Genomic DNA, 22,776 nt, shown 5'->3' with positions numbered 1-22,776 from the left:
GGGGTCTGCATGTATGTAAGTGTACTACATGCATGTCTGATTCTGAGGAGGTCAGGAGGTGTCATACCACATGCATGTCTGATTTGGAGGAGGCCAGCAGGGCCAGAACTCCTGGGACTGGACTTGCAGGTGGTTCCGAGCTGCCAGGCAGGTGCTGAGAACTAAACCCAGACTGTCTTGGAAATGCCCTAAATTGCTGAACCATCTTTCCAGCTCCTCCTTTGAGAGCTTTATTCTTTGACCTTGGAATGCCCACACCGGGTTTTGGTTTATACTGTTGAAAGGATTAAGAGGCAACATAAAGTTTATTTCCCTCACCTCAATTCACTTACTTACACGAGGCTTTCTAAACCATGGACTTAAAAAAAAAAAAAAATAGTAGTTGCTGAAAGTAGCTGAACATGACATTATTGCTCTACGATCGCTGTTAGGATTTTAATGTGTTTCCAGATTGTCCATGATAATGTCACAGTTGTCTGGTCAGAGGAAAAAGTTGCACATCTTTGTTCTAATGCTCATGCAGTCATCACTTAGGTAGTGAAGGGACTCTAGCTGGCCCGAACATGACAAACATGGCTCTGGCAGGCCTTGCCCTTCCCCTATTCCCTCTTCCTTGCTTAAAACTATATTAAATTATACTCCTAAAGCTAGCTGCCAAGGTCCAGTCCTTTATTTGGCTGCTTCCTCCTCCTAAAGCTGACTACCAAAGTCAAACAGAACCCATGACAGACACAGATCACGGATACCACCAAAGTCCAACTTGGTGAACCAATTAATTCTATTGCGTTACTTACAGGGGTTAATTAGAGAAATGATTAAAAAACAGCTGTATCGCCAAAGTCCTCCTCAGTGTGGGCCACAGCTCACAATGCAGGGAAACCCAGAGCATACTGCACAGCCTGCTGGCAGAGCAATAGGTTGAGGAGTTTCCTTTCCAAGTGACTCAGTTGGTCTACACCTCCTCCAGGCAGCTAAAATGGTTTCTGCTTCTGGCAGGCAGCTTGTCTTCCCTGAGCGTGACCCTCAGTAGTCTCTATTGTATACTTTTGAGAGGGAAGGGCCTAGGTAATCTGGTCGGTTTTAGGGATTTCCTGAAGCTATTTTCAGTTGTTTACCTTCTGTCTTAAGGAATTTCATTACTGGATGAAAATTTTGATCTCAACACACATTCAAGAGTGATACAAACTTTATCTATCTATCTATCTATCTATCTATCTATCTATCTATCTATCTTTGGTTTTTTGAGACAGGGTTTCTCTGTGTAGCCTTGGCTGTCCTGGACTTGCTTTTTAGACCAGACTGGCCTTGAACTCACAGTGATCTTCCAGCCTCTGTCTCCCAAGTGCTGGGATTACAGGTGTGTGCTACCGTGCCTGGCCCTATGAACTTTAACTATTACAGTGTGATAGATCTTACTTTTTAAAACAATTGTTGTTTTGTTGTGGGTCTGGGGTCATTCAGAGAGTCACCAGTCTGACTCAAGTTTTGGTTTTAGTAAACTAGAGGCTTTTTATTAAAAAGATTCTGGCCATGACCAGACCAGAGAGAGTTCTCTAGGTAAGGCCCTAGCTATTGCTAGCCAAAGGATTATAAAAAGGCAAAACCCACAAAGTATCAGCTCAGGATCCCCAAGACCAAGTTATCAGCACAAATGGATTCTGAGGAGACACAAACATTCAGTGCACAATAGTCTCCCATGTGGGGGCTGGAGAGATGACCCAGTGGATAAGAGCAGTGGCAGTTCTTCCAGAAGACCCAGGTTCAATTCCCAGCACCCATGTTGACAGCTCACACCTGTCTGTAACTCCAGCAGGCAAAACACCAATGAACATAAAAAAAAAAATGTTTGTTATGCTGGGGTGGCCAGAGTCCCTTCAGAAAGAGTAGCCATGCACTCTGTTACATTAATAATGTTTGTTCCTTTGCCTTTAATTACAGAGGCTTTTTGTTAGGTCAAGCAATGCTCAAAATCCATGCATTTTCAGGAGCATGGCCTTCTAACTTCCTGGAAGAGGATGGTTTGTGAGACTTCCGTGAAGATAGTGTAGATACAAAAAAAGACAGTTACTAGAACCCCTTTCTATTTCTTCTAGAAAACAGACTTGCCTTGGGAAGGAGGGGGGAATGTGGGTACAGAGAAGAAGGTGAAAGAAGGAGCAGGAGGAAGGGAGGGAAGACAGAGGGATGGAGAGAGAACTCTTCATCTAAATAAAAACATGAATCTAAAAAAAAAAAAAATATCCTGGGCACTGAACATGTCTGTCTAGACTTCTATAGTTTCCTCTTAATTTTTGTTTATTTTATGGGTATGAGTGTTTTGCCTGTGTGTAGGTGTGTGTATGACTTGTGTGCCTGGTGTCCACAGAACCTAGAAGAGTGTGTTAGGATCACCTGGAACTGCAGTTACAGATGGTTGTGAGGCATCATGTGGGTGCTGGGAACTGAGCCCTGGTCCACAGCAAGGGCGGCCAATGCACCTAACTGCTGAGGCAGCTCTTCATCCCTATCAGCTTTTTGATGTTGTTGTTGTTGTTCTTGTTGTTTTGTTTTTATGAGACTGGGTTTCTCTGTGTAACCTTGGCTGTCCTGGACTCACTTTTGTAGTCTAGGCTGGCCTCGAACTCACAGCGATCCACCTGCCTCTGCCTCCCGAGTGCTGGGATTCCAGGCGTGGGCCTGCCATGTCCAGCTCAGCTTCAATTAAAAAAAAAAAAAAAACTTTCATTTCCTTAAGACTTCTTTAAGAATTCTCCAAATCATTTTACTTTTAGTTCCTGTTTTCTCCAGGCCAATTTTCAACAAGAGAGAATCTGATCGAACTTTCACCAGATTGAGCAGACGTTTGCAGACATTACCCAGGTCTGTGGGCCTTTTGTCTAACCAGCCATTGCTTGCATCATTTTGCCTAGAAAACAGGTATTTTCTGCGCAAGGGTCGTCAGAAGGAAAGGGCTGCTGGGCAATTTCCTTGCAAATGGCTGGTGAACACTCCCTGTAGCCGACAGCTTCATTTCTAGAAAACGTCATCTTCTTAGATTCCTTAAACGTCTTTCCCAGGACAATTCTCACTCTTTCTTTTGGCATTGGTCCTAAGGTCATGGCATCTGTACAGTCTTTCTTTTGTATCGTGTTTAGAAGGCTTCAAAAAAAAAATTTTTTTTTTTTTTTGGTGGGGGCGGGTGTTTCTTTGTGTAGCCTTGGCTGTTCTGGACTCACTTTGTGACCAGGCTGGCCTCGAACTCACAGTCCACACACTGCCTGCCTCTGCCTCCCGAGTGCTGGGATTAAAGGTGTGCGCCACCCCACCTCCCGGCCTGTTTAGAAGGCTTTAGAGGAGTTACGTGACACTCTGGACTCATCTTATGTAGAGGAACTCCAAAGTGCCAATATGAGCTGATAGCAGGATGGATTATTATTAGTTCAGTACTACCAAGTATTTGGTCTTTTTTTTTTTTTTGGTTTTTTCAAGACAGGGTTTCTCTGTGTAGCCTTGGCCATCCTGGACTCACTTTGTAGACCAGACCAGGCTGGCCTCGAACTCACAGCGATCTGCCTGCCTCTGCCTCCCGAGTGCTGGGATTAAAGGCGTGCGCCACCACGTCCGGTCCAGATAATTTTTATTTTTAAAAATCGTGTACGCATGCGTCTGTATGTGGATATGTGCATTTGACGGCAGGTGCCCGCGGAGGCCAGAAGAGGGCGTCAGATCTCACAGAACTGGAGTTTTGAGCTGCCTGATATGTTTAAAAAAAAAAAAATTTATATATTTATTATTATTTAAAGTGTTCTGCCTGCCAGGCCACCTGCAGGCCAGAAGAGGGCATTAGATCACATTATAGATGGTAGTGAGCCACCATATGTTTGCTAGGAATTGAACTCAGGACCTCTGGAAGAGCAGTTAGTGCTCTTAACCTCTGAGCCTCTGATATGGGTTCTGGGACCTGAAAGCCTCACCCTTGCCAAAAAACAGTACATATTAACCTGTGAGCCATTTCCTCCAGCCTCTTACTTACTTTTTATTATTAAATTTATTTATTTACGTTTACCTATTATTGTGATTGTGGGCACGTGGCGGTCAGAAGACAACTTGTAGGAGTTGGTTCTTTTTCTCCACCATGTGGGTCCCTGGGGTGGGACTGGGGTCAGCAGGCTTGATGATGAACGCTTTAAAAGGTCGAGCCAGTTAGAGCCAGCCCAGCAATAGCGTTTTCAACAGCTCAAAGAGAACAAAGCCTTAACTAGGGAGGCAGGGAAAGAAATCTGCGCATGCTCACAGCTCAGAGTTTTCCCCACCCCTTACACGCAGAGCCGGAAGTCTAGGCTGTGAGCGAGGTGTCCCGTGGACTAGGCCAGTAGGTCGCTGGGAACTGAGTTGCGACACTGTAGGTTTCCGCCCGGAAAAAGTAACCAACCCGCCTGTAACCAGCAACATGGCGTGGTCCGGTAATAAGGTACTGAGAGCGTACTTTTTGCGTTACCTAAGCCGGGGATCTGCAGAGGGTGGCTCGGTAGCAGGAACTGTGGGATCACAGCTGTGCCAGGACTGAAGGATGAATGCCCAAAGAGAAATGCTTGGGGGTTGGAGTTTTGCATTTGAGCGTTGTCCACCTTCACGCCCCCATAATCCTCCTTGCCTCGCCGCCTCCTTCTCCCTCCCTCCCTAGCTGCCCTGTTCTTTCTATCCACTCCACCTGCTAACGGAGGCGTCGCTTATTGCTTTTGAACCTGGATTCTAAAAATCTTTGTTAGCCAAAATCATCCCCTATGTGACAGGCTTATAGAGCTTCAGGTAGGGAATCCTGTGAATGAAATTACTCAAAATATAACGTGTCATTATTACCTTCATAATAATTTAGTGTCTTGAACTTATTGAAAGCTTACTGTGTGGGGCACAACTGAGCTTTTTATTCCTAGTTCATTAAATCTTCACACCAAACAGTGAGATGCACATTATTGTCCTTAGCTTGTAAGTAGGAAAACCAAGACATGAAGAACAAGTGAATAGAACATGGTCCCCTTTCCATAGGTGGTAAAATACTCATGTGAACCCAAGCCATCTATTTTTAGAGCCCTGAGAAAAACAAAACAAAACAAAACAAACCTCAAACTGCTCTATTGCTAAGAATCTTTGACTCCAGGCTTCCTAGAGTAATAAAAACAATTATAGTGAGCTTTAAAGTGATTTTAAAAATTTATTCATTGTGTTTGCGTTGGTGCCTGCATGTATATCTGTGAGAGGGTGTCAGATCCTCTGGAACTGGAGTTACAGACAGTTGTGAGCTTCCATGTGGTTGCTGGGAATTGAACTCAGGACCTCTAGAAGAGCAGTCAGTGTTCCTAACTACTAAGCCATCTCTCCAGCCCCTTAAAGTGATTTTTGATCACCAGAGAGATGTAATTGCGAGGATTTGTCTATTCATCCACTTACCTATCCATTTAACACAGGCACACAAAATAGGGGTTGATTGGACTGATCTCTATTTTCCTCTGCCCTTACTTGAGAAATTTTGATTAAATTACGGCCTCATTATGATGTTGCTCACCTCCTCTTTCTTTCTTTCTTTCTTTCTTTTTCTTTTTCTTTTTTTTTTTTTTTGATATTAAGAAAAATGGCTGGGCGTGGTGGCGCACTCCTTTAATCTCAGCACTCGGGAGGCAGAGGCAGGTGGATCGCTGTGAGTTCGAGGCCAGCCTGGTCTACAAAGGGAGTCCAGGATGGCTAAGGCTACACAGAGAAACCCTGTCTCGAAAAACCAAAAAAAAAAAAAAAAAAAAAAAAAAAAATGCATTTATTTAACACAGTTAAAAGCAATGTGTCTAGGAATGGACTTGAGAGAGTTATATAGAAGGCAATAAACATTTTAAAATAAATTTGGGTTTTGATAGACAAGTATTTACATGGTTTTATATGGTAAAATATGTTTTAGTTAATGTACACTGATGATCAAATCAGAGTAATTAGCATAACTGTCACCTTAAAAATTTATCATTCCTGGGGAGCGAGTACATTAATACACCCTTTCTTCTGAGTATCTTATATTATTATTAATGCCTTCACTTGATTTTTTTTAAAATTTTAATTTTATTAATTTATTCAGATTACAACTCAATTGTTATCCCATCCCTTGTATACTCCCATTCCTCCCTCCCTCCCACTTTCACCCTATTCCCCTCTCCTAGGTCTATGACCTAGGGGGACCTCCTCCCCCACTATATGGTCATAGGCTATCAAGTCTCATCTTGGTAGCCTGCTTATTCTCTCTTTGAGTGCCACCAGGCCTCCCCACCAAGGGGAAGTGGTCACATATGGAACACCAGAGTTCATGTCAAAGTCAGTCCCCGCTCTCCACACAACTGTGGAGGATGTCCTGTCCATTGGCTAGATCAGAGTAAGGGTTGGATGTTTACTACTTGTATTGTCCTTGGTTAGTGCAATAGTTTGAGCAGACTCCCCTTGGCCCTGATCCACCCATCACGATGTTCTTCTTGTAGGTTTTTAAGACCCTCTGGGTCCTTCTATTTCCCTATCTCCTATATTTCTCTTACCTAGAGTCTTAGGATGTCCTCACATCTATCCCAATCTCCTGGTAAGTGAAGGCTTTCCTGGGACATGCCTTTTGGGCTAGTGCCCAATTATAAGTGAGTATATACCATGTGCGTCTTTCTGCTTCTGGGTTAACTTGCTCATTATGATCATTTCTAGTCCCATCCATTAGTCCACAAATATTGAGATTTCCTTGTTTTTAATAGCTGAGTAGTATTCCATAGTGTAATTGTACCACAGTTTCTTTATCCATTCTTCAACTGGCTCACCTCCTCTTTCAGATGCTTAAAACTTTGTAGCTCCCAGGAAGGAGCTACATTATTATTATTGCATTGTTATTTGTGGCAGATGTACTTTAAATAAAATCCTAGCAGGGCGCATTGCTTCTGTGTAGAAATGAAGAGTTGCTGTACTCTCCCAGTTTCTCTTCCCTGGTTTTCTTATTGCTTCTAGAAGAAGAATTTAAAGTATCATAGACTATTCTTCCAGACTAGAATCTTCATACTGTCAAACTCTCTGACACCCTTTTCTGACTCTCTAATTCTTGACAGAAGACTTATAGTCTTTTAGTGTTTGCTGTTTAAATGAAGACTTGTAGACATATATAAAATAAACACAGCCAGTGTATTTTGTGATTTTTATGCTGAGGGACTCACTGTGGGATGTAAATCAATTTCCTTCCAAAGGTACTCCGTAGTTTATTACTGTTCATCCCCGAATAAGTTACTACCAGCTTCTGAAATCTGTTGCTATCAGTGTGTGATGTGGGTTCTATTCTGTATGGACTGAGGGAATATAGCATTTCCTTTGTGTGTTGGAAAAAATCAAATTTAGGAGTCATCTCCCTAGTATAGGAGCTAGTCCAAGTTTTTCAAACACCTCTAGAGACAGACGATTGCTGACTCAGAAACTAGTGCCTTCTTAACTGATCATTTCAAAACCTTTGTCTCATAAGCTATGATGCTAGAATTGCTCACATTTTGTCTGCTCAGCAGAAAGCACACATGAGACTGGGAGGATCAAGATCGTTCATTCTGGAATTGGCCTTAGACCTCATCTAGTCCAACAGCTTCATGCGTGACTGAATTAACAGTGAGGTTAACTGACGTTCAGAGGCCAGAGCTAATTAGTGGAAATGGGCCTAGACCCCAGGTCTCTGGCTTGCTAATCTAGGTTTTTTTGTTTTTTGTTTTTTTTGTTTTTGTTTTTGTTTTTCTGAAAGACCCTTCTTTCTCTTTCTTCAATATATTATAGTGTTTGTACAAACCAAAATGTTCGTCAGGATAGAATGTTGAAGCCTTATCATCTTGACTCAAATCTATAATTTACTTTGAAATTATGAGTTATTACTTTAGGTCTTTTGCAGTATATGCAAAATACATAGAGCTTCACATGTGTCCAGTTTGCATTAGCTTGTTTTATTTCCTATTAATATTGTGATAGTATTAATCATCAATTTGACAAACTTTAGAATTATGGCCTGGGATGGACTTTTTTTTTTTTTTTTTTTTTGAGACAGGGTTTTTCTGTGTAGCCTTGGCTGGCCTGGAACTCACTCTGTAGATCAGGCTGGCCTGGAACTCATAGAGATCTGCCTGCCTCTGCCTCCCGAGTGCTGGGATTAAAGGTGTGAGCCACCATCACCAGCTTAAAGATTTTATTTATTTTATGTATGAGTGCTCTATCTGCGTGTGCACCTGTAGGCCAGAAGAGGGTATCAGATCAGATCACATTATAGATAGTTATAAGCCACCATGTGGTTGCTGGGAATTGAACTCAGGGCCTCTGGAAGAGCAGACAATGTTCTTAACCACTGAGCCATCTCACCAGCCCCAGGATTGTCTTATTATGGTAATTGATGTGGAAAGACTCACTGTGATGAGCTGAACCTGGAGCTATGACCTAAAGTAAAGGCTTTACCCCTTAAGTTGCTTTTGTCAAGGCATTTTATCACAGCAATAGGAAAATAAACCCAGAATGCCCCTGGTGCCATGGCTTATGATTGCAACTTCCTTAGTCACATGACCTCCTTTGTCTTTGTAACTTTACATGTCTTACATGCACTCTGTCCATAGCATATGTCCCCTCCCTTTACCATTCCTCTTCTACGTAGCAGTTCAGGGACCCCCTTCAGAAACTTTGCCAATAACTTCTTTTTTCTTGTGTACTTTTTGGGACTTTCTTTCTAGGCAGCTGTTGTGCTGTGTATGGATGTGGGCGTTGCCATGGGTAACTCCTTTCCTGGTGAAGAATCCCCATTTGAACAAGCAAAGAAAGTGATGACTATGTTTCTCCAACGGCAGGTAAGTTTCAGTTTAACCTTGAGCTTGTAACCCATGTTCTGAACACTTACTGCCTTCACTTCTTTTTTTTTTTTTTCCCCTTCACTTCTTAACATAAGACGCTCCCCTGGCTATTTCCAGCCCGTGTTTTGCAGAATCTGGACGGTTCTCTTACATTACTCAAGCCTGCCCACCCCTAGCGCCCAACATTGTCTGCTTTTCCTGCTCCGATCCCCTCTCTAGACACAACAATTGTAAGCAGAAATGAAAAGTGATATAAAATGCTTAAAGGTACAGTCTCTAGAGGCAGATGATGTGCGTCAGAATCCATGTCTCATCCTGCTACTTCCTAACCCCAGGAACTTGAGCAAACCCTTCAATTTGGTTGTGCCTAGTTCAGTTGTTTATTTTTATTTTTTAATGCGTAACAAAGTACCTCCAAACTTAATTTTTTTTTTTAGATTTATTTCTTTATTATTATGTATACAATGTTCTGCCTGCATGTACACCTGCATACCAGGAGAGGGCACCAGATCTCATTATAGATGAAAATGAGCCACCATGTTCTTGCTGGGAATTGAACTCAGGACCTTGGGAAGAATGGTCAGTGCTCTTAACCTCTGAGCCAGCTCTCCAGCCCTGAAACTTAATATCTTAAGTGACGTTAAAAAGAAGTCGTTGTTCATGGCTGATGGTCTCGATGAGGTAGGCTCAGTTAGGGTTCTTTTCCCAGCGCCTTTGATTAGTTACTTGTTTCTGCACTAAGAATACTTGACAAAGCGACTTCAACATAGAAGGGTCTGTTTCGGTTCACAGTTACAGGGTCCAGTCTGCCGTGGAAGTGGTGCTGTGGGAGCGTGAGGCAGCCATGGCTTCTGCAGGTGGGAAACAGAGGGAGGCGAGGCTGGTGCTCTGCTCACTTCCTGCGTGTTAAGTCCGCCCGGGACTCCAGCATGTGGTTTAGTGTCACTCACATTTAGGGTGGGGTGGAGCTTCCCATCTCAGTTACTCTAGGTAGTTCCCCACAGGTTAATCTAGTCTAGCTAATCTCTCCTGGGCACGCCCAGAAATCGTTTCTCAGGCTCTAGTTCTTGTCAAGGTGGGAATATTTTAGCCACCATGCCCCTCTTTTACTACTCACCCTGCCCCCCCCCCCCTTTTTTTTTTAATTGAGACAATTATCTTTTCCAGTTCAGCCTGGCCTGCAACTAATTAACTCTCTCACTCTTTTTCTCTTTCTTTTGAGACAGGGTTTCTCTGTGTAGCCTTGGCTGTCTTGGATTCTCTTTGTAGACCAGGCTGGCCTCAAACTCACACAGATGCGCCTGTCTCTGCCTCCTTTGTGCTGAGTTTACAGGTGTGCCCCACAGTGCCCAGCTTGGCCTGGAACTCTCAGTTCTCATGTCTGCCTCCTGAGTGCTAGGATTACAGGCACGAGCTACCATTTTGGTAGGTGTTTTTCCCTTGAAGGATCTCAGACGATTGTGGCCAGATGGAGGCTGCGGCTGGAGTTATCTGAAGGCTTACTTGGTGTGGATGTTCAAGGTAGCATACTCACTGAGCTGGGTGATGATGCCTTATGGCAGCCATGAACTCGGAGACCCCCTTACATATAGCCTCTTTATGGAGTTTGGGAGCCTCTCAAGGTAGCAGCTAGTCTAGGAGTATTCTTAGAGGAAACAGTTCCCAGAGGCCCTGCCTGTGTGCCTTTTTACGGCCTAGCTTTAGAAATCCCAGAATGCCCTTTTTTTGCTTTGTATTTTCCAATGGGTCATTAAGGCCAGCTCACATTTAAGAATGGAGAGGGAATTAGACTCCCTTCTTTTAATAAGAAGCAACCTTCAAATGCAGGGAGAAAAGGAACGGATGGGGACTGTCTTGGAGACATCTAACAGGATGCTTCAATGCCAGAGTTGCTTTGAGGAATAAAGTAATTCTGTAACCTGGGAGTGGTGGTGTATGCTTGTCATCTGAGCTCTCAGAAGGCCCCATGCTCATTTAGTTTAATATCTGGTGGCCCTGGGGACCTGCCTCAGAGGTATGATCTTCCTGTTCCCTGAAGGTTAGCTGTCCTCTTGTTTCCAAGCTGTTTGAGTACACTCTTCGACCTTTGGATATTCCTTCCTAGGTATTTTCAGAGAGCAAGGATGAGATCGCCTTAGTCCTCTTCGGTACAGAAGGCACTGATAATGCCCTTGCTGGTGAGGACCAGTATCAGAGCATCACAGTGCACAGACACCTGATGCTACCAGATTTTAATTTGCTGGAAGACATCGGAAGCAAAATCCAGCCAAGCTCTCGACAAGCTGACAGTATCCTTTTTGTCCCCAAGAAGACAAGACCATTTCCCTTTATCTGAAGAATCACAGTAGAGTTTGGTGAGGCTCTCCCGTAGTCCCAGACCTAAACATCTATCTGGGCCCATTTTCCTTTGAGGAAAAGGGGTTGTATAATTGATAAGAATTAGTTAATGAACGAATGGCCAGCTCCAGGTTTTCTAGTCTCTTGCTCTCTCTCTGCATTGTGATACTGAGAGGTTGGGAAGTAAGGGAGAGGGGGGGAATCCTAGGGAGTACATGCATACATTGACGGGGAGAGAGGGGTTGGAGGCACTGCTTGTCAGCAGGTGTGGAGGCTGTCTTAGTTGGGGTCTATTGCTATGAAGAGATGCCATGACCACAGCAACTTTTATAGTTTAGAGGTTTTCTCCATCCTCATCATGGCAGGAAACATGGTGGGAAGCAAGGTTACAGCATGCAGGCAAACATGGCGCAGGAGAGTAACTGAGAGTTCTACATCTCAATGTGCAGGCAACAGGAAGAGCGTGACACTGGGCCCGGTTTGAGCATTGGGAACCTCAAAGTCCACCCCTGGCAACAGGCTTCCTCCAACAAGGCCACACCCACTCCAGCAAGGCCACACCTCCTGATCCTTTCACAGAGAGCCACTCCCTATGAGCCTCTGGGGGCCCTTTGTATTCAGAAGATTACAGTGCTAACTTTCTCTGTTCTTCTGGGTGAAGGATTTTTTTTTTTAAGATTTATTTATTTTATTTATTGCATATGAGTGCTTTATCTGCAGAAGATGGTTGTGAGCCACCATGTGGTTGCTGGGAATTGAACTCAGGACCGTTGGAAGAGCAGGTGGCGCTCTTAACCACTGAGCCATCTCTCTAGTCCAGGTGAAGGATGTTTTTAATACAGAAACTTAGGTTGCTAGCCAAGCTGAGGTGTTTCATTTCTTACCTCATTCACAGAGGCCTGCTCTAGTTTGCCTCTCTGTTGGGGTGATTAGACACTGACTGTAATCAACTTGGGGGGAGGAAAGGGTTTATTTTAGCTTCTGTTATGGAAGGGAGCCAATGCAGGAGCTTAAAGCACAAACCAAGAGAGAAAGGCTGTTTACTGGCTTTTCTCCCCAGGCTCATGTTCAGAGACGGCACCACCCACAGTGCTCTGGGCTCCTACACCACTTAGTAATGAATAAAATGCACCACAGACATGCCAAGAGGCCCGTGTAATGCAGACAGTTCTTCAGTTGAGGTTTGGCTTCCCAAGTGTGTCAAATTGACAAGATTAGCTGTGAAAATGAAACCCTGTCTTAAAACACACACACACACACACAGAAACATACACAAACATATACATATGTGCACACATACACACAGGTGTGCACACACACAGATTAGGGTTCTAATTTTAAGGGTGTATTCTTAGCACTTTTCTAAACAATTGGTAATACCATTCTTGACCACTGGGAGGTGCTGCTGTGTTGGAGTGATTTGCAAATGCTGCATGCCTTATGACTTGCTTTGTATTTAAGAATGGACTGGTTACCAAATATGGGTTCTAGGTGCTGTTAAATGACATCCTAAGGTTCTTGTTAAATGAATACATTAAATCTCTTGTGTTTATTTCTCCCCCAACACTATTTGTCAGGATGTATATGTTGATAGCATTTATGAAATAAAATCTGGAAGGGGGCACACGGGCAAGCCCTTTCGAGTCATTGAGTGCCTGCAGCTGTCAGTAGTGTGGGCTGTGCAGGGAGAAGCTGTGATGTTCACCAGATGAAGGAACTGTTGGCATTGTTTCTACCCTTAACTAGCTGAGTCCTGGACGCCCTGATTGTGTGCATGGATTTGATTCAGCGTGAAACCATGTGAGTGTCTCACCTGAGGGAAGCGAGGCTTTCTGGGAAAAGCATGGCTTGATGTGGTCAGGAGACTGTGTGGTTTGTTGTTACTCATGTAGCATGCTAGTCTGGCAGAAAGAAGACTTGGCGGAAGTCAGCGATACACTTTCTAGTTTTTGAAAGCTTAAAACAAAGGACCTCCTTTGGTGGGAGTTTCTCTGGGAGAAATAAGCATTGGCATATGTTGGTTTTCTTATTTCACTTAAACTAATTACTCCAAAGCTTTAAAAAGTACTAAGTGATATGATCCAGAAGTAATTGGTGTGCTGTCACAGTATCTCTGTCAACTTCCTAACCCAGTCTTTGGTTAATTATTGTGTCCTGAAAAGTGTATGCCCTTGAACACATACAGATGCATTGTTAGGAAAGATAGTTAGCGCTGACATCCCAGGCTTGAAACTGTATTATTGTTTCTCAGTCTGCTTACTTTGCAAAATCCTGCAGCTGACCCCATGTGTAGTACCCTAGCAGGATATTTGGACAGTGAAGCTGCAGGGCTGATACTGTCTTATACCTGGGCATCCCTTGCTTACGTTCTGAAGCTGTGCAGGTGGGAAGGGATCGTGTTAAGTCCCAGTGTTAGGAATAAGAGCTAGGGATGCAAGAATAGTATGTTTTGTAATGCTGAGCCAAGTGCAAACTAATGGAGTTGATTATGTATGTAATAGAAACTCAACTGAACATTAAGGTTTAGACTTGGAGAATGTATATACTTATATCTTAAACAATTATATTTAGAGTCAGCCCTTAGCCTCTCTCTGCCCAGTGATCAAGTGTATTTCAACTCAGTGGGAGGCAGAGGCAAGAGGATCTCTATGAGTTCGAGGCCAACCTCATCTACAAAGTGAGTCCAGGACAGGCAAGGCTACAGAGAGAAAACCTGTCTCGAAAAACAACAAAAAAACCACACACACACATACACACACACCCACACACACACGTATGGGTGTGTGTGGGTGTGTGTATGCCCTCACAAGTGTGCACAGGCACACATGTGCACATGCTACAGCACATGTGTGGAGGCTAGAGGTCAACTTCTTAGAGTTAGTTTTCTTCGCCTTCTGTGCGTGCGTGCGTGCGTGCGTGCCATCTGGTGATGGAACTGAGGCTTCAGTTGCAGGGCAGTTGTCTGTACATGCTGAGCCACTCGCCGGCCCATCAGAGAATGACTTGGTAATGTGATTCTTTTGTCTTTTAGAGGGAAGAAGTTTGGGAAGAAACATATTGAAATCTTCACTGACCTCAGCAGCCCGTTCAGCCAAGATCAACTGGATGTTATCATTTGTAACTTGAAGAAGTCTGGCATCTCCCTGCAGTTCTTGTAAGACTCTGAGAATAATGGGTAGGAAAATGCCAGCATCCCTTAGACAGTGAGTGGGGCCCTGTGCGGGCGGCTCATGGAGGCTTCTCTTTTGGCTGAGTAGCAGTCTGCTAGGCGACTGGCTGGTCACCGTACAGGTATCAGCTAGGCTTGTGTTTATGGGACTGTTCTGAGCTGTGGTGATGAAGAGATAAATGAAATAGTGATACAGAGGAGGTGAGCTCAATAGCAGCGTGCTGCTTTTACATCCAAAGGACCAAGCAATTAAAAAAAAATCTTTTGAGGTTATACAGTTTATCTCCTGTCTCCATAGACAACAGCAGCAGCAGGTAGTTTGTTTCTTCCATGGCTCAGAGTGAAGACTATAGACAATTGTAGATTGAGAGTAGACAAAACTGTTAGGAATCAATTTTTAGCATGTCCATGTCTATGTTTAACCCTTTCTCAGGGTGCAGACACACAATACAGTGTAATTTGCTATGTGTATTATAAAATTTGGGGAGAAAATGGGTATTTTATAGTTAATAAGGAAGAGATTCGCTCTTCTCACAGCAACTTAAATTTCCCCTCTAGCATTTCCTTTCTCTATCTTAAATCCCCTCTAAAAAATTCTTGTCACACTAATCCTTCCTGCTGCATTTAAAACCTATTTCTTCTTGCCCTATTTTTGGCCGAAGCAGAGTGATGGTACAGGATGCTGAATTATTAATCTGGTCAGGGACGTTCACTGTTCAAATTGAGAACTGCACTAAGAGGCCTTCAGTTTAGAGTGGTAATCTCTGGCCACTTAGCCTGCCTGCCGCGGGGGATTCAGAACCCCTCTTGCATGCATGCATGTCCCTCTAAGACTGCTGAGGGACATCTCCGCATGGGATAAGAGTTCAGACGAGCCACCACACTGGCACTTGTTAAGGTAGCACTTCAGAGAAATTAAGTGCTTTTTAAGCGACACTTCTTACTGGGCTGAGGTTTCTCGGCTTCAGAAGGCCAGCTTAGCTCAGTTCCCCAGCCTCGGTCTCAGGTTGCCTTGCGTGTGAAGCCTATCATCATCATCATCATCATCATCATCATCATCATTATTATTAATATGAGTACCACAGTAGAGTAGCAGAAGGAATGTGGTCTTTCTTCCACTTGCTTGTTACTTGACTGGTTGCATTTGTTCCCCTGGATATGTTTTTTCCCTGTACTACTGCTCAGGATATTCCATGTATCGTCAGTTGCTTTATTTTCATTGAAAACACACTTGGTCCTCCGGCATAGTTTTTCCTTTCCTCCACTCTGGTCAAATGCAGAATAGAAAGAACTGTTACTGTAACTTTTTCTAGGGTGAGGTTCCTCATGCTTATTTGTCTCTTCCTGGGTGATGCAGGAGTGACAGTCAGTTCCTTCTGCAGACTGCCTGTGCCGGACACACGGGGTGGGGTGGGGTGGGTGGGGGTGCGGGTGCTTTAGCCCAATGTCTAATGCAGGCCTTTCAGGTCTGGCATGCCGAGTAAATGAAAAAGTTACGTGGCGCACGCCTATAATCCCAGCACTCGAGAGGCAGAGGCAGGTGGATCGCTGTGAGTTCGAGGCCAGCCTGGTCTACAAAGTGAGTCCAGGACAGCCAAGGCTACACAGGGAAACCCTGTCTCGGGAAAAAAAAAAAAAAAAAAGAAAGAAAAAGAAAAAGGGGAAAGGAAAAGGTAACACCAAAAGCCTTAAGTATAACAAGCGGAATGATTGCTTGCTTTTACAGTATCCACCCACATAGGGGTAACCTACAGTGTGTTGGGTGAACTGAAAAGATTACCTTATTCAGCCACCTGTGTTGGCAAGAACAAAATAAAGTGAGCTGCTCTACGTAGCTCAAGAGCTTCACCCTGTTGGTCAAGTGACTGAGCCTCTCTGGTCCACTTATTTATCTCAGTTGCTTTAGGTTCTTTTCAGAAAATGGAAGCAGAAATCTCCACTGACTTAGGATATGAGAAATCAATGCTAGTGCTTAGATGAGAGCATTTCTAAAGTACCATAGATGATATTCTCTTAAATGTATTTGGATGGTTTTTCAGTTTGTGTATGGATTTGATTATTTAACATGCTTTAAAATTAATTTTTATTTTCTATGTTTGACTGTTTTGTTTGCATGCATGTCTGTGTACCCTGTGTGTGTGCCCTGTGTGTGTGGAGACTAGAAAAGGGTATTGGAATCCCTGGGACTTGAGTTACATATGGTTGTAAGCCTCCAGATGGCTGCTGAGAGCCAAACCTGGGTCCTCGGCAAGATTAACAAGAGCTCTTAAGTGCTGAGCCATCTCCCTAGTCTCTGGGTATATGTATATGTATATGTATATCTGTAAATCCCAACCTAGATTTTACCTCACTTCAAACAAATAACTAGAGAGAAAGGTAACAGAATTGGGTTTTATTTTTGTTTAGGAACATTCTGATTCCTGTATAAGATTTTAATGTCCACACTAGCATTCAAATTTTACATATCTTATGTTTCACAGCCTCTTATTTATTATTGTTGCTCTTTACAGTGTTGGGGTTGGACTCGGGGCCTCGTGCATATGAGGCAGTCAGTCCCTATCGCTGAGCTGCATCCTCAGCTTCATACCCTCTTATATATCCCCGTAGAAGCCCTGCGGACCATCGATAGCCTCCCAGCGTTCTGCTGTGATCAGTGTTGCATGGACTTGCTCTAGGAAGCATTCTTCTGAACTTTAACCTTTGGCTTTAGTGACAGTCAGTGAGCTCTTCCTGCTCTCTTCCTCAGACTGTTGCTTCCCAATATTTTTATAAGTTTGAAATCAGAGATTAAACACTGAGTCCTTCAGCAGGATATGCTGTGGGACAGACACACTGTGTCACACTACTATTGTAGAAAATTAGCTGTTAATATTTACTATTTTAAGAATTATTTATACTTTATGTACATTTGTATTTTGATTCCATTTATGTCTGTATGAAGATGTCAGATGCCCTGTAACAGGAGTTACAGACAGTAGTGATCTGCCATGTGGGTGCTGGGAATTGAACCAGGGTCCTCTAGAAGAGCAGTCAGTGCTTGTAACCGCTGACCTATCTCTCCAGCTTCCTATATTTACTATTAATACTTATAATTATTATGGTGGTTATTATTTAACCTGCTATCATATCAATAAAAGACATAGACACCTGGTAGATTTTTAATAGCCTTAAATTCTGGGGCTGGGCAGGTATAAACTCCTTAAGCTACCTTGTTAGCTCCCAGCTCCACATCCCATGCCAGTTGCTCTGGTAATCCCTACCTGGGCTACTTCCAGTCCAATAGCCCATAAACACTTGCACATATTTCTCATCTGGGCTGCCTCTCTCCTTCGCTGATCCTTAGAGCAGGCTCCTCCCAGCCACAGGTCATTTGTTCATGATAATCCATGGCTACTCTGCTTTCTCTTTCTCCTCTCCTGCCTCTGTCTCTCCATTTCTCCTTCCCCTGATCCTTCTGCCCCAGAACCTCACCTCCATCTAAGGCTCGTCTGCCCCGCCCAGGTGTAGGCATTTATTCAGCCAATTGGGATAATTTGGCGGCAAGGTTAACACAGTATCATTTTGCTATACTTGAGGGTTTGCTTGTAGAAAGGTGAGAATCTTGTGTGTGTGGGTTGGGGTTAAGCAATTAATTAAATACAAAGCACCAGACCATGCCCTAACATTCTATGCTTTGTTTTGTTTATTTATTTATTTTTGTTTGTTCGGTTTTTCTTTTGTGGGTGAGGTTGCAAGACCTAAAGATGGATATGAGGGGATGGGAAGATGAGTGGTCTTAGGGTGCATAATACCAAACTCACAAAGAATCAGTAAAAAGTAAAAAAAAAAAACCCAAACCAACCAACCAAACAAACAAAAAATACCGAGTCCTTCTTAGGTAGTAGAGTTGGGCCACATGAGCTTGCTTCGGTGATTCCTGTTTCCCTGGCAATACAGGTGAGGTAATAAACAGACAGTTTCCCCTCCCAGGTCTGGAGGAAGGGAAATCTGAGCTCACGGTACCAATGCAAATTTGGTGTTTGGTGGGGGATGTGTGTCTGGCAGATGATGCTGTGACACTACATGATAGGAAGGACAGAAAAGGCAGAACGGTACTTAGTCCTCTGCTCAGGCTTCCACCATCATGATCACCTGATGACCACTCCCATGCTTAAATTTCAATACCAGAACCTTAGAGCTGGGTGTAGTAGTGCACGCCTTTCATCTCAGCACTTGGAAGGCAGAGTGGATCATTGTGAGTTCGGGGCCAACCTGGTCTACAAAGTGAGTCCAGGACAGCCAAGGCCACACAGAGAAACCATGTCTTGAAAAGCCTAAATAAATAAATAGAAAGAAAGAAATTTGGGGGCAAAGAGCACAGTAGAGCACTATGGAAGAGGCCATTCTGAGAGAGCAACCAGTACAAGGCAGATGATGTAAAGTGAACAGATGTAGTGAAAGGCTCACAGGACTTGGCTGTGACTGTTCAGGAGCCGCACAGAGAGCCCTGCCTTTCCAGTTACTTGGTTTTGTCAGCCAGTTTCCCCTTTTTATCAAATCAAAGGAGTGCTAGCTATTTAAAGCTGGTAGACACAGGTCATTTAACATACAAAATTATGGAGCTGTGTGAGCTTGACTGACAGGCTGGCATCTTCCTCATTGGTAGTAACGGTCACAGGGTTGGAATCCAGATTTGGAACCAAAGCTCATCCTCTTTACTGGCGATCTTTCCTGACAGTCTGCCTTTTCCAATTGGCAAGAATGATGCCACTGGAAACAGAGGAGATGGCGCCTCCGGCTTGGACCAGCATGCATCATCCTTCCCTCAGAAAGGAATTACTGAGCTGCAGAAGGAAGGCGTCCGCATGGTGAAAAGGGTCATGGTGTCGTTGGAAGGCAAAGACGGACTGGATGAGATTTATTCCTTCAGGTAGGAAGTGGAGACACTGGCAGCATCTCTTAATCTTTCCATGTGGTCCCCTGATCACAGGTCTCTTTAATGCTTCCGTTGTTGACTTAGCAGTCATTCTTTAATAAGTGTTGTGAACTTTATTAAGGAAGTCGAAAGCTGGACCTTGATCTGCCTTTTATTAGTGTGCTTGGTTTGCACAGGGTTCTCATCTGTTTCCAGGTGTGCGCCACTGAAGTTTGGGCGTATATAGATGCCTTAGGGATGGTGTAGGAGATTTCATCTTTCCAATTTTAGTATATGTGCTGCCGAAGTGAGCATGAGATTTCGTCTTTATTCCAAGCTGGGGACACATTTGTTGGACCACTCTGTTCTTCACAAAACCCATTGTTTTTATTTTTAAGTTCTTCTATTAGCATATATTGTTTATAGATAATTGCTTTTGTTGTGTCATTTTCATTTGTGTATGTTATGTCTTTTGATCTTATTCACCTCCATTTCTTTCTGGTCCTCCCACTCCTGCTGAGCCCCCCTTTTCCATCTATTTCCCTTCTACTTTCACTTTTTTTGGGTCAGAGGGAGGGAGACCCGATGAGTTTCCCCAGTGAGGGCTGTTTATGGGGGCATGGGTGACCAGCTTACCAGTGGTTAGGCTGCAGAAGAAAATGGCTCTCCTCTTTGTGGGGGGCCAGAGATCTTCCTTATAAACTGTGGAGACCCTCCCCCCTCCCCCCTCCCCCGTTGGAATATTGACAGGCCCAGTCTGGTATGACTGTAAGACAACATTCCACCCTTTCTCTTACTTTTTCGTTTACAGTGTCCCCTGAGCCATGTAGGGGATAATGTAGATGCCCCATTTAGGGCTGAACATCCAACAAGCATTTATTCTTAGCACTACAGTCCTCCCTGTAGTAATTGCCACCTACTACAAAAAGATTCTCTGACCGAAGCTGACATAGCACCACTAACCTAGGCATGGAAACATAAATGTGAAGAAGATAATTTGAAGGAACTATCTGGTTAAGGGTGCTTCCTGCTCTTCCAGAGGTCCTGATGGCATCCTCATGTGAATATACCCAAACACAGACGCAGTCACAGACACACAGTTTTTAAAAAGACAATTTGAGGGGGACATCATGTCCATTTTGCAGAACAATAATGGGTTCTTCACTAGGGCCTATGACTTCTATAGCCATTGGCTTCTGACTGGGTGCACAGTACCACCTGTGGTCTTCTTCCTGTAGAGTGGACCTTAAATTCAAGCATGGAGGGGGTTGGAGGGGTTGGTTGCCGTAATAGTCATGCTACTGTTTTATCAGTGGGCCCGTCAGGTCAGTGTTACAGTACCCAGTGCTCACGTAGTGGACTGAGTATGAGTGTTGGAGACAGTTCTCCCAGCAGTCTGCAAAGCACCTTGCAGCACTGAGCTTCTCACTAAGCTTGCTCTCTCAATGCTCTGCAACCAAAGCACATGGTGCCCTCTGCAATAGGGTCTTGCCACACAGTTCTTTTGTGCAGGAAATAGTAATGGCAATAGCCCTTTTGTTTGGGGGAATCTCAGAAATTTTCCATACCAGTAATCCATAGTAGTAACCTGTCCCTGGGATTTTCATTTAGTGTCCTGTGACTTCTGGGACAGCTTGATCACCCACATAGGAGACCTGGGCCTCTCTGCTCAAACTCTTGAAAGCTCTGTGTTTTTTGTTTTTTTCAAGACACGGTTTCTCTGTGTAGCCTTGGCTGTCCTAGACTCACTTTGTAGAGCAGGCTGGCCTCGAACTCACAGCAAAGCAGCAGGTTCTCCTATGGCTTAGAAAGACTTTTAGAAAAGTTTTTTTTTTTTTATTTTGTGCTTGTTTTGCCTGCATATGTGTGGGCCCACATGTATGTCTATTGCCCACAGAAGTCAGAAGAAGGCATTGGATCCTCTGGAACTAGAATTACAAATGGTTGTGAGCCACCATATGGGTGCTAGGAATTGAACCAGGGTCCTATGCAAGAGCAGCCAGGGTTCTTAATCCCTGAGCCACTCTCCAGCCTCCTTATAGCTTTTTCATACATCCTCAGTTTGGGTTGACTCTCCCATCTCTTTGCCACCCATCTCTACTTAAATTTCCACCTCTAGTGTTACTCTTTCCACCTTTATATTACATGTTCTGTTTATAATCACACACACACACACACACACACACACACACACACACACACACACACGCACACACACACACACACACAGAGGGGATGAATTCAAGCCTCTTTTTTTTCCCTCTCATGGACCCTTTCCGGTTTCTCATTTCCCACATAAATACATACATATAAAAATTAGAAGCCAGGATCCATATATGAGAGGATATATATTTATCTTTGAGAGCCTGGGTTATCTCACCTAACACATTTTTCAGTTCTACCCACTTTCTTGCAGATCTTATAATTTCCTTTTTCTTTAAACCTGAATAAAATTCTCTTGGGTATGTGTGCTACATTTTCATTACCCATTCTTAAGTTGATGGCCAGCTGGGCTGGTTCCTTTCCTTACTGCTGTGAATAGAACAACAATTAACATGATGTGGCCATATCTGTATAGCAGAGTGTAGAGTCCTCTGGGCAGATGCCCAGGGGTGGTGTAACTGTATAGTTCCTAATTTCCACTGTGGCTGTACCAGCAAGAACTGTTGTTGTAGTTGTTGTTGTTTAAATAACTTATTTAATTTTATTTTATGAGCACTGGTGTTTTTGTCTGCATTCAGGTCTGTGTGAAGGTGTCATATCCCAGACAGTTGTGAGTGCTGGGAATTGAACTCAGGTTGTCTGGAAGAGCAGCCAGTGCTCTTAACCACTGAGCCATCTCGCCAGCCCTGCAAGAACTATTGTTAATTATGAGAAATGGTGTCATATCTGACACTGTCATCGTTCCTTTACTTTTTTTTTTTTTTTTTTTTTTTTTTTGAGACAGGATTTCCCTGTGTAGTCTTGGCTCTCCTGGACTCACTCTGTAGATCAGGCTGGCCTCAAACTCACAGCGATCCTCCTGCCTCTGTCTCCCTGTGTGCTGGGATTACAGGCGTGCGCCACCACACCTGGCTCCTTTACTTTTTTATACAGGTTTTAGAGGGTGGGAGGGTATAATTTGTTTTTTGATTGAGGGCTGCTGCTTCTGCTTCTTCTTCTTCTTCTTCTTCTTCTTCTTCTTCTTCTTCTTCTTCTTCTTCTTCTTCTGTTTTTCCTTCTTCTGTCTTCTTCTTCTTCTTCTTCTTCTTCTCTCTTCTTCTTCTCTTTCTTTTCTCTTCTTTTCTTCTTCTTCTTTCGTTCTTTCTTCTTCCTCTTCTTCCTTCTTCTCTCTTCTTCTTCTCTTCTTCTTCTTCTTCTTCTTCTTCTTCTTCTTCTTCTTCTTCTTCTTCTTTTTCTTTCTAACTTTAGATCAATAAATAGTTTGACCAAGTCCTATTACAACAAATAAGCAAACAGAACCCTTCTTAGATAGATATAAACAACCAAAACACCCAAAGTCAAAGCTCAAAATGTAAAGAATTCAT

General features: G+C 43.6%; 1 protein-coding gene across 1 annotated transcript in view; it reads left to right on the top strand.

The window, feature by feature from the left end:
- Nucleotides 1-4,290: 4,290 nt before the first annotated feature.
- Xrcc5 (X-ray repair cross complementing 5) overlaps nucleotides 4,291-22,776 on the top strand; it is an 87,026-nt gene continuing 68,540 nt past the window's right edge. The window contains exons 1-6 of the mRNA XM_051154125.1: nucleotides 4,291-4,450; nucleotides 8,733-8,846; nucleotides 10,954-11,137; nucleotides 12,938-12,986; nucleotides 14,218-14,340; nucleotides 19,073-19,264. Of these exons, the coding sequence (XP_051010082.1) occupies nucleotides 4,430-4,450; nucleotides 8,733-8,846; nucleotides 10,954-11,137; nucleotides 12,938-12,986; nucleotides 14,218-14,340; nucleotides 19,073-19,264 (683 nt within the window). The 5' untranslated portion in view covers nucleotides 4,291-4,429. The remainder of the gene's footprint in view (nucleotides 4,451-8,732; nucleotides 8,847-10,953; nucleotides 11,138-12,937; nucleotides 12,987-14,217; nucleotides 14,341-19,072; nucleotides 19,265-22,776) is intronic.

This window comes from Acomys russatus, chromosome 12 (genome assembly GCF_903995435.1).
Source record: "Acomys russatus chromosome 12, mAcoRus1.1, whole genome shotgun sequence".
Classification (NCBI taxonomy): Eukaryota; Metazoa; Chordata; class Mammalia; order Rodentia; family Muridae; genus Acomys; species Acomys russatus.
The sequence above is the reverse complement of the archived record's forward strand: the minus strand, read 5'-3'. Positions and strand labels throughout refer to the sequence as shown.